At 49.3% G+C, this 16,010-nt stretch overlaps 1 gene segment (V, D, J or C); it reads left to right on the top strand.

Moving 5' to 3' along the window:
• Positions 1–16,010, top strand: part of LOC123861979 (immunoglobulin heavy constant mu-like) — a 155,872-nt gene that overhangs the window by 52,714 nt on the left and 87,148 nt on the right. The window contains 1 exon segment of the C gene segment in view: positions 12,170–12,190. Within this exon segment, the coding sequence occupies positions 12,170–12,190 (21 nt within the window).

Below are 16,010 nucleotides of genomic sequence, written 5' to 3'. Positions count from 1 at the left end.
CTCACAAGGCAGCTCTGCAGGACCCCACACTCAGGCCTGGATGAGGTACAGAGGGAGAGAATTTCTGGAACACACATCCTGGGAAAAAACAAGCTCAATGTGGCAGTCCAGCCTGGAAGGCCAGGTGCTGGGAGAACACAGCCTTTTCCTCCCTTGCTTCCTCACTTAGAAATGCTGCCATGGGAATCCCCTGCCTTTGGAATGAGATCTTAAAACCCGATGGAAATGTCTCCTCAACATTGACCACTCGTGGTGCTGGGAACCCCACCAAGCCCTGTGGCTGGACTCAGGGTAGGGGAGGGGTCACAGAGGCAGCGCCCAGCCCAGGAGACAAGGAGCAAATGCACGAATATGGGCCCCTTGGGCAGGGACACTAAGCTTCACAGGAGACATGAGCCCAGAGAGGACTCTTCCCCTCCAGGCAGCAGTGATGTCAAGGCTTGAAGACCCAAAGGACACAGACAGCTGGGGACGGGTGTGTCCAGCAGAGGGCCAGCCCGCCTGCTCCACAATCCCATGGGGAACCTGAGAGAAACAGACAACAATGTCGGCCAGGTCCTGGGCAGCCTCTCTGGAAGCCCCAGTGGTCAGGAGACGGGACAAGAGACAACCAGGGTCCATCCTACAGAGGGAAGCATTTAGGTCCAATCAGAATCACCCACATTCACCATGGAGTCGATGCCCAGGAGCCACTGGGAAGACAGAGAGGTCAGATTCCTGGGGCCTCGGGAGAAGGTGCGGGACCTATGCAGACACAACAAACCTCACCCTCAAAGGGGCTCTGGTGCTCCAGCAGCACCCCCAGCCAGGTGTGCAGGAGGGCACCTGGGCCTCCCCTGCACCTGGAACCGGAATATACATCACCTGTGCCTGGGCATCACCTGGGCCTCCCCTCTGCGTGGGCCTACCCTGAACTTGCACCTAGGTCTTCCCTGGTCTGGACCTCCCCTGTTCAGCTGCACCTGGGCCTCTCCTAGGACTGGATTTATGCTGGACCTCCCCTTGGTCTAGACCTCCCCTGCACTGGCACCTGGGCCTTCCCTGGGTCTAGACCCCTCTTTATCTGTACCTGGGCCTCCCCTGGGTCTGCACTTCCCCTGAGTTTCCATGAGTCTGTTCCTCTCCTGCACCTGGACCTGAGCCTCTATTGGTTCTAGATCTTCTCGCACCTGCAGCTGGTCTTCCCGTGGTTCTCCCCTCTACCTGGGCCTCCCCTTAACCTGCACCTGGGCCTCCCCATCACCTCCACCTGGGCCTCTCTTGGGATGGACCTGCCCTGCACCTGTAATTGGCCCTCCCTTAGGTCTGGACTACTACATCATCTATACCCTGGCCTCACCTGCACCTGGCCCTTCCCTGGGCCTCCACTGGGTCTGGACCTACCCTGCACCTATACTGGGCCTTACCTTCTCCTGGGCCTCCCCTTTGTCTGAACCTCCCCTGCACCTGGACCGGCACCTGGCCTCTCCTGGCTTGGACCTCACCTTCATTTGTACCTGGCGCAGTCTTGGGTATGGACCTTCCCGGGTACTCCCCTGGGTCTGGACCTTCCCTGCATCTGTACCTTAGGCTCCCAGGGTCTAGAAAACACTTCACCTATACATGGGCCTTCCCTGACCATCACATCGGCCACCTCTGGGCCTCCCTAGGTGTGGGCTACACCTACAACTCTTCCTGGGCCTCTCCAGGCCCTGGGCATCACCTTCACATGGTAATACCCTGGGTTTGGACTTCCACTTAGTCTCCACTGGGTATGGGTCTTTCCTGGATCTCCTTGGGTCTGGACTTCCATGCACCTGTTCCTGGGCCTCCCCTGGGTTTGGACATATCTTCACCTGCTTCCCTGGGGCTGCCCCTCCCCTGTTCCTGTCCCAGGGCCTTACATGCTCCAGGGCCTCACCCACACCTGTGCTTCCTCACCTGTACCTACCCTGGTTCTGGCTAGAACAAGAAAGGATGGAAGCTGAACCAGGGACAGCAGGACCTCTGGGGCTCGAGAATCTCTGAGTCCTTCAGCCCAGGGGCTTTAGAGAAGGTGAGCTCACAGACACATGGCAAAGGGAGACAGTTGCTGGGGGTCAGAGGCACAACCAGAGGCCCATGTCCAGGTGGGCAAAGCCTGGCGCCGTCCTTCCAGACGCCCTCGCAGGCCAGGCTCGCAACTCAGGCACAGAGTCCCAAGGCTCAGCAGCACCCGGACTGACTCCTGTCTGCTCCTCCCAACTCTGGCCTTCCTGGTTGGGTGCCACCTGCTGGCCCCAGGGTACAAAGGGCCCCAGGGTGACCCCCACACCGTGGGGCAGTTTATTAACCCAGAAGGCCGTCACAATGTGGTTGGGATCCCTGATGGGCTCACACTCCAGCCCAACACTGCCACGGCCCACCAAGGAGACTCAACCAGCGCCCAAGAGGCCTCCCCTGTTTCCAGCAGGACACCTGCAGCTCTGGGCCCACCCACCGCCTCCCCGGGCCCCGCCTCCATCCAGGGCTCAGCCCTCAGCATCCCAGGTTCCTCCCAGCTGGGCCCTCAGGCAATGACCTCCAGGGAAGAAGGATTTGGGGTGGGTCTGTGTCACTGTGGTATTATGATAGTTATGGTAGCTGTTACTACCACAGCATTACAGAGCCCATCAAAAACCCCGACCAGGGATTCCCAGCCATGGCCCTACCCTGGGCACAAGAGGGACACCATCCCTGGATTTTGAACGTGGCCACATCACTGGTCTGGCTGGACCATCCACCTCAGTGCTCTCGGATCCTCTAAGTCTGGTCCAAACCTGACCTCACCTGGAGACCCCTGGGACCCTCCATCCACACTGTAAATCTGGGGGATTCCGGAAGAGCACACCCGCCCCCAGGCCAGCACTTGGCATATCTGGGCACACACCCCGAGTCTGGGAGAGACTGCCCGAAGGAGACAGCATGAACCCCCAGGGCTGCACCCACAGCCCAGATCCACCAGGATCCCCCAAAGGACCCAGAGCAGCCCCCACATCCCCTGTGCCCTGCCCATGGAGGCTTGGCATCTCTCTATCCGTGCAGGGGGGCCTCACCTACTCGCTGGGGAGACAGGGCTGGAGAGGGCAGCCAGACTGCCCCCAGCTGCCCTGGACAGTGGGGCAGGTGCTCGGGACACCTGTGCAGACAGGCCCAGTGGGGCGCCTGGACCAGGGCCTCCAGCAGGAAGGGGTCCTTCCCCCACCCACCAGGCTTTTTGACAAGGAACTTCCCACTGTGTAACTATGTAAGCTACAACCACAGTGACGGACCCAGCAGCAAAACCCACCCTGGACCTGGGGCCCTCAAGCCTGGCTCCTGAGGGTCCCAGGGCTGGCTGCCCACCACTGCTCAGCTGCTGATGGCTAGGGGTCCCTCCCAGAGCCTCAGACCTGTGTCTCCATCTGGGAGGTGCTGAGTTTCCATGTGCACAAAATACCCTCCACAGCCGCCCTTCCCCCTGTACAAGCTCTGCTCCAGGTCCCAGCCTGTAAAGACCCTGCTGCATCTTTTCCTCCCACAGGTAAGATGGGGGGGCAAGGGGCCCCTCAAACCACCCCCGCCTGGCCAGATGCTGCCTGATGGGGGGACAAGACCAGGACACTGCTCACATTGGTGACCCGCCACAGGGACAGAGCTGGGGCTGGGGTGCCCCGAGAAAACATGGGGCCCAGGGGCTGGGAAGGATGGTCAGGATGGGCAGAGCAATGGACAGGAGGTCCCTGAAGCCCCAGTGAGTTAGGGACTACAGGGAGGGGCCATGTGTACAGCAAGAGAGCATGTGAAGGAGCCCCTCCTCCAAGATGGGCAGTTGCTCAGGGGAGGGTCGGTGTCCCAGGGCAGCACCCAGCCCAGGAGACAAGGAGCAAATGCACCAACATGGGCCCCTTGGGCAGGGACGCTGAGCTTCACAGGAGACATGAGCCCAGAAAGGACTCTGCCCCCCAGGCAGCAGTGATGTCAAGGCCTGAAGACCCTACAGGACACGGGCAGCTGGGGGGCTCCAGCAGAGGGCCAGCCCGCCTGCTCCACGGTCCCATGGGGAACCTGATAGAAACAGACAACAATGTCGGAAAGGCCCTGGGCAGCCCTCTCTGGAAGCCCCGGTGGTCAGGAGGTGGGACAAGAGACAACCAGGGCCCATCCTGCAGAGGGAAGCATTTAGGCCCAATCACCCACATTCACCACGGAGTCGATGCCCAGGGGCCAGTGGGAGGACAGAGAGGTAAGACTCCTGGGGCCTCGGGGAAGGTGGGGGACCTGTGCAGTCACCATAACGTCACCCTCTCAGGGGCTCTGGTGCTCCAACAGCACCCCCAGCCATGTGTGCAGGAGGGCACCTGGGCCTCCCCTGCACTTGGGCCTCCCCTGCACTTGGGCCTCCCCTGCACCTGGGCCTCCCCTTCACCTACACCTGAGCCTCCACTCAGCCCCTCTGGAACTCTCCTGATTCTACACAGGGACCTGGATTCATCTACACCTGCACCTGAGCCTCTCCTGTACCTGTAAATGGGTGTCCTTCGATCAGGACCTCCTCTACATAGCTACGTGGGATTTCTTGGGTCTGGACCTAACCTGCACATGTTCCTGGGCCTCCTCTGGGTCTGGAATATACTTTACATGTCCCTTGGCCACCCCAGCACCTCCCCTGGGCCCTGCTGGGCATGAGCCTCACCTACATCTGAACCTGGGACTCCCACTGCCTGTGCCTCACTTGGGTCTGGGCCTCCTCTGCACCTGTACCTGGGCTTCCCCTGGGTCTTGGCCTCCCCTGGGCCTCAACTGCACCTGGGCCTCCCCTGCATCTGTAACTGGTCCCAACCAAGATCTGATATCCCCTTCACGTGCGCTGGGCCTCTCCTTGGTCTGGACTGGTTCTCCACTGGGACTGGACCTCACCTGCACCTGGTCCTGTGCCTCTCCTGGGTTGGACCTCCCCTTGACCTAAAACTGGAGCACCCCTGGGTCTGGGCCTCTTCAGGGATCCCCTGAGTCTGGACTACCACTTCACTTATGCTCTGGCCTCAACAGCATGTGGGCCTCTCCTGGGCCACCTCTGGACCTCCCCTGGGCCTCCCTGGGCCTGGGCCTCCCCTGCACCCGAAGCAGCTCCTCACTGGCTCCTGGGCTTCACGTGGGCAATCCCTGGGCCTCCCCAGGTTCTGGGCCTCCCCTCAGCCACACCTGGGCCTTACCTTCTCCTGGGCCCTCTCTGGGCCTCCCCTTTGTCTGGACCTCCCCTGCACCTGGACCGGCATCTGGCCTCTCCTAGGTTGGACCTCACCTTCATTTGTACCTGGTGCAGTCTTGGGTATGGACCTTCCAGGGTACTCCCGTGGGTTTGGACCTTCCAAGCACCTGTACCTGGGCCTGCCCTGGATATGGATCTCCCCTTGGCCTCCCCTGGGTTTGGATCTGCCCTGCACCTGAACCTGGAACTCCCCTGGGTCTGGACCTTCCCAGCACCTGTACCTCAGGCTCCCAGGCCCTAGAAAACACTTCACCTATACATGGGCCTCCCCTGACCATCCCATGGGCCACCTCTGGGCCTCCCTAGGTGTGGGCTTCACCTACAACTCTTCCTGGGCCTCTCCAGGCCCTGGGCATCACCTTCACATGGTAATACCCTGGGTTTGGACTTCCACTTAGTCTCCACTGGGTTTGGGCCTTCCCTGGATCTCCCTGGGTCTGGACTTCCATGCACCTGTTCCTGGGCCTCCCCTGGGTTTGGACATATCTTCACCTGCTTCCCTGGGGCTGCCCCTCCCGTTCCTGTCCCTGGGCCTTACGTGCTCCAGGGACTCACCCACACCTGCGCCTTCTCACCTGTACCTATCCCGGTTCTGGCTAGAACAAGAAAGGACGGAAGCTGAACCAGGGACAGCAGGCCCTCTGGGGCTCGAGAATCTCTGAGTCCTTCAGCCCAGGGGCTTTAGAGAAGGTGAGCTCACAGACACATGGCAAAGGGAGACAGATGCTGGGGGTCAGAGGCACAATCAGAGGTCTGTGTTCAGGTGGGCAAAGCCTGGCGCCGTCCTTCCAGACGCCCTCACAGGCCAGGCTCACGACTCAGACCCAGAGTCCCAAGGCTCAGCAGCACCCGGACTGATTCCTGTCTGGTCCTCCCAACTCTGGCCTTCCTGGTTGGGTGCCACCTGCTGGCCCCAGGGTACAAAGGGCCCCAGGGTGACCCCCACACCGTGGGGCAGTTCATTAACCCAGAAGGCCGTCACAATGTGGTTGGGATCCCTGATGGGCTCACACTCCAGCCCAACACTGCCGCGGCCCGCCAAAGAGCCTCAACCGGCGTCCAAGAGGCCTCCCCTGTTTCCAGCAGGACACCTGCAGCTCTGGGCCCACCCACCACCTCTCCGGGCCCCGCCTCCATCCAGGGCTCAGCCCTCAGCATCCCAGGTTCCTCCCAGCTGGGCCCTCAGGCAATGACCTCCAGGGAAGAAGGATTTGGGGTGGGTCTGTGTCACTGTGGTATTATTGTAGTGGTAGCTGTTACTACCACAGCATTACATAGCCCATCAAAAACCCCGACCAGGGATTCCCAGCCATGGCCCTGCCCTGGGCACAGCAGGGACACGATCCCTGGATTTTGAACGTGGCCACATCAGCAGTCTGGCTGGACCGTCCATCCCAGTGCTCAGGGATCCCCTAAGTCTGGTCCAAACCTGACCTCACCTGGAGAAACCTGGGACCCTCCATCCACACTGTAAACCCGGGGGCTTCTGCAAGAGAACACCCTCCCCCAGGCCAGTCCTTGAAATATCTGGGGACACACTCCAAGTCTGGGAGAGACTGCCCAAAGATGACAGCCTGACCCCCCAAGGCTCCCCCATAGCCCAGATCCACCAGGAGCCCCCAAACTACCCGGAGCAGACCCCACACCCCCTGTGCCCCACCCATGGAGGCTTGGTATCTATCTAACCCTGCAGGGGGACCTAACCTACTCCCAGGGGAGATGGCTGGAGAGGGCAGCCAGACCCTCCCCCAGCTGCCAGGACTGTGGGGCAGGGGCACAGGACACCTGTACAGACAGGCCCAGGGAAGCTCCTGGACTGGGGGCCACCAGCAGGAAGGGGTCCTTCCCCAAACGCCAGGCTTTTTTTTTTTTTTATGTTATGTTAATCACCGTACTTTACATCGTTAGTTTTTGATGTAGTGTTCCATGATTCATTGTTTGCGTATAACACCCAGTACTCCATGCAGAATGTGCCCTCTTTAATACCCATCACCAAGCTAACCCATCCTCCCACCACCCTCCCCTCTAGAACCCTCAGTTTTTTGCACAGAGTCCATAGTCTCTCATGGTTCCTCTCCCCCTCCCCTTCATTTTTCCGATCTTACTATCTTCTTCTTCTTTTTTTTTTAGCATGTAATGTATTATTAGTTTCAGAGTTACAGGTCTATGATTCAACAGTCTTACACAATTCACAGTGCTCACCATAGCACATACCCTCCCCAGTGTCTATCACCCAGCCACCCCATTCCTCCCACCCACTTAACACTCCAGCAACCCTCAGTTTGTTTCCTGAGATTAAGAATTCCTCATATCAATGAGGTCAAATGATGCATGTCTTTCTCTGATTGACTTACTTCATTCAGCATAATACACTCCAGTTCCATCCACGTCATTGCAAATGGCAAGATTTCATTTTTTCTGATGGCTGCATAATATTCCATTGTATATACATACCACCTCTTCTTTATCCATTCATCTGTCGATGGACATCTTGGCTCTTTCCATAGTTTAGCTATTGTGGACATTGCTGCTATCAACAGGGTGCACATACCCCTTCGGATACCTACATTTGTATCTTTGGGGTAAATACCCAGTAGTGCAATTGCTGGATCATATGGTAGCTCTATTTTCAACTTTTTGAGGAACCTCCATACTGTATTCCAGAGTGGCTGTACCAGCTTGCATTCCCACCAACAGTGTAGGAGGGTTCCCCTTTCTCCGCATCCCCACCAACATCTGTCATTTCCTGACTTGTAAATTTTAGCCATTCTGACTGGTGTGAGGTGGTATCTCATTAAGGTATTGATTTGGATTTCCCTGATGCCAAGTGATGTTGAGCACTTTTTCATGTGTCTGTTGGCCATTTGGAAGTCTTCTTTGGAAAAATGTCTGTTCATGTCTCCTGCCCATTTCTTGATTGGATCATTTATTCTTTGGATGTTGAGTTTAATAAGATCTTAATAGATTTTTGATAGTAGCTCTTTATCTGATATGTCATTTGCAAATATCTTCTCCCATTCTGTCGGTTGTCTTTTGGTTTTGATGACTGTTTTTTTTTTTTTTTGCTGTGCAAAAGCTTTTTATCTTGATGAAGTCCCAATAGTTCATTTTTGCCCTTGTTCCCTTGCCTTTGGCGATGTTTCTAGGAAGAAGTTGCTGTGGCTGAGGTCAAAGAGGTTGCTGCCTGTGTTCTCCTTTAGGATTTGGATGGACTCCTGTCTCACATTGAGGTCTTTCAACCATTTGGAGTCTATTTTTGTGTGTGGTGTGTAAGGAAATGGTCCTGTTTCATTCTTCTGCATGTGGCTATCCAATTTTCCCAACACCATTTGTTGAAGAGACTATTTTCTATTGGACATTCTTTCTTGCTTTGTCAAAGATGAGTTGACCATAGAGTTGAGGGTCTATTTCTGGGCTCTCTATTCTGTCCCATTGATCTATGTGACTGTTTTTGTGCCAGTACCATACTGTCTTGATAACGACAGCTTTGTAATAGAGCTTGAAGTCTGCAATTGTGATGCCACCAGGTTTGCTTTACTTTTTCAACATTCCTCTGGCTATTTGGGGTCTTTTCTTGTTCCATACAAATTTTAGGATTATTTGTTCCATTTCTTTGAAAAAAGTGGATGGTATTTTGATGGGAATTGCATTGAATGTGTAGATTGCTCTAGGTAGCATTGACATCTTCACAATATTTCTTCTTCCAATCCATGAGAATGGAACATTCTTCCATTTCTTTGTGTGTTCCTCCATTTCTTTTATGAGTATTGTATAGTTTTCTCAGTACAGATTCTTTGCCTCTTTGGTTAGATTTATTCCTAGGTATCTTATGGTTTTGGGTGCAATTTTAAATGGGATCAACTCCTTAATTTTTCCTTCTTCTAATAAAATGATGAATGAAAGAGGACAGATCACAACCAACACCAAAGAAATACAAACCATTATAAAAACATATTATGAGCAACTCTATGCCAGCAAATTAGATAATCTGGAAGAAATGGATGCATTCTTAGAGATGCAACAACTACCAAAACTGAACTGGGAAGAAATAGAAAACCTGAACACACATATACAATTGAAGCAGTCATTAAAAATCTCCCAACAAACAAAAGCCCAGGGCCAGATGGCTTCCCAGGGGAATTCTACCAAACATTTAAAGAAGATTTAATACCTATTCTGAAACTGTTCCAAAAATTAGAAATGGAAGGAAAACTTCCAAACTCATTTTATGAGGCCACCATTACCCTGATCCCAAAACCAGACAAAGACCCCATCAAAAAGGAGAATTACACACCAATATCCTTGATGAACATGGATGCAAAAATTCTCACCAAAATACTTGCCAATGGGATCCAACAGTACGTTAAAAGGATTAGTCACCACGACCAAGAGATATTTATCCCTGGGCTGCAAGATTGGTTCAACATCTGATAATCAATCAATGTGATACAATACATTAATAAAAGAAAGAACAAGAACCATATGATCCTCTTGATAGATGCAGAAAAAGCATTTGACAAAGTACAGCATCCTTTCTTGATTAAAACTCTGCATAGTGTAGGGATAGAGGGTACATACCTCAATATCAAAAAAGCCATCTATGAAAAACCCACAGCGAATATCATTCTCAATGGGGAAAAACTGAGACCTTTCCTCCTAAGGTCAGGAACATGACAGGGATGTCCACCATCACCACTGCTATTCAACATAGTATTAGAAGTCCAAGCCACAGCCATCAGACAACAAAAAGAAAAAAAGGGCATCCAAATTGGCAAAGAAGTCAAACTCTGACTCTTTGCAGATGATATGATACTTTATGTGGAAAACCCAAAAGACTCCACCCCAAAACTACTAGAACTCATACAGGAATTCAGTAAAGTGGCAGGATATAAAATCAATGCACAGAAATCAGTGGCATTCCTATACACCAACAACAAGACAGAAGAAAGAGAAATTAAGGAGTCGATCCCATTTACAATTGCACCCAAAACCGTAAGATACCTAGGAATAAATCTAACCAAAGAGGCAAAGGATCTGTACTCAGAAAACTATAAAATACTCATGAAAGAAATTAAGGAAGACACAAAGAAATGGAAAAACATTCCATGCTCATGGATTGGAAGAAGAAATATTGTGAAGATGTCAATGCTATCTACAGCAATCTACACATTCAATGCAATCCCTATCAAAATACCATCCACTTTTTTCAAAGAAATGGAACAAATAATCCTAAAATTTGTATGGAACCAGAAAAGACCCTGAATAGCCAGAGGAATGTTGAAAAAGAAAAGCAAAGCTGGCGGCATCACAATTCCAGACTTCAAGCTTTATTACAAAGCTGTCATCGTCAAGACAGTATGGTACTGGCACAAAAACAGACACAGATCAATGGAACAGAATAGAGAACCCAGAAATGGACCCTCAGTTGCAATACTATTTACCCAAAAGATACAAATGTAGGGATCCAAAGGGGTACATGCACCCCAATGTTTATAGCAGCAATGTCCACAATAGCCAAACTGTGGAAAGAGCCAAGATGTCCATCGACAGATGAATGGATAAAGAAGAGGTGGTAAATATATACAATGGAATATTATGCAGCCATTAAAAGGAATGAGATCTTGCCATATGCAACGACGTGGATGGAACTGGAGGGTATTATGTTGAGCGAAATAAGTCAATCAGAGAAAGACATGCATCATATGACCTCACTCATATAAGGAATTCTTAAGCCCAGGAAACAAAGTGAGGGTTCCTGGAGTGGTGGGGGGTGGGAGGGATGGGGTGGCTGCGTGATAGACACTGGGGAGGGTATCTGCTATGGTGAGTGCTGTGAATTATGTAAGACTGTTGAATCACAGATCTGTACCTCTGAAACAAATAATACATTATATCTTAAAAAAAAAAAAAGAAGAAGAAGAAGAAGATAGAAGGAGGGAAAGAATGAAGGGGCGGAATCGGAAGGGGAGACAAACCATGAGAGACTATGGACTCTGAGAAACAACTGAGGGTTATAGAGGGGAGGGGGTTGGGAGTACTGGTTAGCCCAGTAATAGGTATTAAAGAGGGCATGTACTGCATGGAGCACTGGCTGTTATACACAAACAATGAATCATGGAACACTACATTAAAAACTAATGATGTAGGGGGCGGAGCAAGATAGCGGAGGATTAGGAGACCTGGATTTCGTCTCCTCTCAGGAATTCAGCTGGATAGGGATCAAACCATTCTGAACACCTACAAACTCAACAGGAGATCGAAGAAAAGAAGAGCAACAACTCTCTCATCAGAAAAGCAACCACTTTCTGGAAGGTAGGACGTGCGGAGAAGTGAATCCGAGGCGATATTCGGGAGGATAGATGGCGGGGGAGGGGCTTCCGTCAGCCGCTTCTGGCAAGTGATAGAACCACGGAGCACAAAATCGGAACTTTTAAAAGTCTGCTCCGCTGAGGGACGTCACTCTGGTGGCTAAGCGGGGGGTGGAACCCTCCGGGACAGTGTGGTCTCAGGACCCTCGGGGTCACAGAAAGACCAGGGGTGCCTGAGGGTGGCAGAGCTCCCAGGTAATGGAGCAGGGAAGCCGGCTGCAGAGGCGGAGCCCAGGCGCAGGCTCTCAGCTCGGGGTGGCCATAAACCGTGATCTGCGGCACAGTCGGGCCACTGCTCCTCCAGCAGGGACCCAACAAGCGGCAGATCCGGGGAGACTCACATTCTTCCCCGGGAGGAGCGGCGCAGGAGTGCACCGCAGGGATCTGCTGGGTTTGGAGACTCCACATGGGGTCGGGTGCCAGAGAGAGAAACGCGCGGTCACAGGCCGGGCGAGCACGCAGTGCGGCCGGAGACCGGGGAGACGGGAGTGACTGACGGCTTTTCTCTGGGGGCTCAATGAGGAGTGGGGCCCCGAATTATCAGCTCCTCCAGGGCGGAGATTGGGAGGCCGCCATTTTCACTCTCCGCCTCCATAGCTGTACGGAAAGCTTGCAGGGAACAAAAGCTCTGGAGACCAAACCCGAGCAGATTACTTAGCTGGGAGGGGGCAAGGGCGGGGCAATTCCGCCTCCGGCAGAGACATTTGGAAACCACGGCAACAAGCCCCTCCCCAGAAGATCAGCGAGAACAGCCAGCCAAGACCAAGTTGACCGATCAATGAGAACGGCAGAACTCCAGCGCTAGGGGAATACTGCACATAGAATTCATGGCTTTTTTACCATGATTCTTTAGTCTTTCAAAGTTAATTATTTTTTTTAACTGTCTTTTTCTCTTTTTTTTCTTTTTGAATTTTTCTTTTTCCCTTTTTCAACCAACCTGTTATCAATACCTATTTTTAAAAAAACATTTTTATTTTTCATTTTTAGAGTCATATTCTATCCCTTCATAGTAGTTACACATATTATTGGCTTATATATAAAAGTTGTTCTCTCTTTAAAATTTTGAGATAGTTTCTTCTAACAGATTAAAATATACCCTAAATCTCTAGTATATGGTGTTTTCTATTCCCCTGCCTGAAAACATCCTCTCCCTTTTTTTTTCTTTTTCTTTTTTAAATCCTCTTCTTTCTTTTTTCAAACAACTTCTTATCAATTCCTTTTATAAAATTTTTTATAATTTCCATTTTTACAGTCATATTCCATGCCTTCATCATATCAACCCTTATTTGTGTACATATATAAGTTTTTCTTTCTTTAAAATTTTGGGAGGCACTTCCTTCTAACAGACCAAAATACACCCCAAATCTAGTGTGTGGCACTGATCTATATACATATAGATCATATTTGATCACATTCTGGTTTTTTGTTGTTGTTGTTTTGTTTTGTTTTGTTTGTTTTTGTTTTTATCTTTTTCTTTTTCTTTTTTTTTTCTTTTTCTTTTTCTTTTTTCTCTCTTTCCCTTTCTTATCCCACTGCTTCAGGTATTTTCTGATTTGTTTAGAGTATATTTTCTGTGGATGTGGTTACTCTGCTAGCATTTTGTTCTCTCATTAATCTATTCTTCTCTGCACAAAATGACAAGATGGAAAAAATCACCTCAAAAAAAAGAACAAGAGGTAGTACCGACTGCCAGGGACCTACTCAATACGGACATTAGTACGATGTCAGATCTAGAGTTCAGAATCATCACTTTAAAGATACTAGCTGGGCTTGAAAAAAATATGGAAGTTATTAGAGAAATCCTTTCTGGAGAAGTAAAAGAACTAAAATCCAACCAAGTAGAAATCAAAAAGGTTATTAATGAGGTGCAATCAAAAATGGGGGTACTAAATGCTAGAATAAGTGAGGCAGAAGAGAGAATCAGTAATATAGAAGATGAAATGATGGAAAATAAAGAAGCTGAGAAAAAGAGAGATAAACAACTACTGGATCACGAGGGCAGAATTCAAGAGATAAGCGATTCCATAAGACGAAGCAACATTAGAATAATTGGGATCCCAGAAGAAGAAGAAAGAGAGAGAGGGGCAGAAGGTATAATGGAGTAAATTATAGCAGAGAACTTCCCTAATTTGGGGCAGGAAACAGGCATCAAAATCCAGGAAGCACAGAGAACCCCTCACAAAATCAATTAAAATAGGTCAACTCCCCAACACCTAATAGTAAAACTTACGAGTCTCATAGACAAAGAGAAAATTGTGAAAGCAGCTCGGGAGAAGAGATATGTAACCTACAAGGGTAGAAACATTAGATTGGCAACAGACCTATCCACAGAGACCTGGCAGGCCAGAAAGGATGGGCAGGATATATTCAGAGCGCTAATAGAGAAAAATATGCAACCAAGAATACTATATCCAGCTAGGCTGTCATTGAAAATTGAAGGAGAGATAAAAAGCTTCCAGGAAAACAAAAACTAAAGGCATTTGCAAACACAAAACCAGCCCTACAAGAAATCTTGAAAGGGGTACTCTAAGCAAAGAGAGACCCTAAAAGCAACATAGACCAGAAAGGAACACAGAAAATATACGGTAACAGTCACCTTACAGGCAATACAATGGCACTAAATTCCTATCTTTCAATAGTTACCCTGAATGTAAATGGGCTCAATGCCCCAATCAAAAGACACAGGCTAACAGACTGGATTAAAAAACAAGACCCATCGATATGCTGTCTGCAAGAGACTCATTTTAGAACCAAAGACACCCCCAGATTGAAAGTGAGGGGGTGCAAAACCATTTACCATGCTAATGGACACCAAAAGAAAGCTGGGGTGGCAATCCTTATATCAGACAAATTAGAGTTTAAACCAAAGACTGTAATAAGAGATGAGGAAGGACACTATATCATACTTAAAGGATCTATCCAACAAGAAGATCTAACAATTGTAAATATCTATGCCCCTAACATGGGAGCAGCAAATTATATAAGGCAATTAATAATAAAACCAAAGAATCACATTGACAACAATACAATAATAGTGGGGGACATTAACATCCCCCTCACTGAAATGGACAGATCGTCTAAGCAAAAGATAAACAAGGAAATAAAGACTCTAAATGACACACTGGACGAAATGAACTTCACAGACATATTCAGAACATTCCATCCCAAAGCAACGGAATACACATTCTTCTCTAGTCCCCATGGAACATTCTCCAGAATAGATCACATCCTAGGTCATAAATCAGGTCTCAACCGGTACCAAAAGATTGGGATCATTCCCTGCCTATTTTCAGACCACAATGCTTTGAAACTGGAACTCAATCACAAGAGGAAAGTCGGAAAGAACTCAAATACATGGAGGCTAAAGAGCATCCTACTGAAGAAAGAATGGGTCAACCAGGAAATTTAAGAAGAATTTAAAAAAAATACATGGAAACCAATGAAAATGAAAACACAACTGTTCAAAATCTTTGGGTTGCAGCAAAGGCAGTCCTAAGAGGAAAGTATATAGCAATACAAGACTTTCTCGAGAAACAAGAAAGGTCTCAAGTACACAACCTAACCCTACACCTAAAGGAGCTGCAGAAAGAACAGCAAATAAAGCCTAAACCCAGCAGGAGAAGAGAAATAATAAAGATCAGAGCAGAAATCAATGAAATAGAAACTAAAAGAACAGTAGAACAGATCAATGACACTAGGAGCTGGTTCTTTGAAAGAATTAACAAGATTGATAAACCCCTGGCCAGACTTATCAAAAAGAAAAGAGAAATGACCCAAATCAACAAAATCATGAATGAAAGAGGAGAGATCACAACCATCACCAAAGAAATACAAACAATTATAAGAACATATTATGAGCAACTCTATGCCAGCAAATTAGATAACCTGGAAGAAATGGATGCATTCCTAGAGATGTATCAACTACCAAAACTGAACCAAGAAGAAATAGAAAACCTGAACAGACCTATAACCACTAAGGAAATTGAAGCAGTCATCAAAAATCTCCCAAAAAACAAAAGCCCAGGGCCAGATGGCTTCCCAGGGGAATTCTACCAAACATTTCAAGAAGAATTAATACCTATTCTTCTGAAACTGTTCCAAAAAATAGAAATGGAAGGAAAACTTCCAAACTCATTTTATGAGGCCAGCATTACCTTGATCCCAAAACCAGACAAAGACCCCATCAAAAAGGAGAATTACAGACCAATATCCCTGATGAACATGGATGCAAAAATTCTCACCAAAATATTAGCCAATAGGATCCAACAGTACATTAAAAGGATTATTCACCACAACCAAGTGGGATTTATCCCTGGGCGGCAAGGTTGGTTCAACATCCGCACATCAATCAACGTGATACAATACATTAACAAAAGGAAGAACAAGAATCATAT

Source organism: Mirounga angustirostris, unplaced genomic scaffold (assembly GCF_029215605.1).
Source record: "Mirounga angustirostris isolate CCGP_5_RB_7025 unplaced genomic scaffold, mMirAng1.0.hap1 SCAF_9, whole genome shotgun sequence".
In the NCBI taxonomy this organism is placed as follows: domain Eukaryota; kingdom Metazoa; phylum Chordata; class Mammalia; order Carnivora; family Phocidae; genus Mirounga; species Mirounga angustirostris.
The sequence above is the reverse complement of the archived record's forward strand: the minus strand, read 5'-3'. Positions and strand labels throughout refer to the sequence as shown.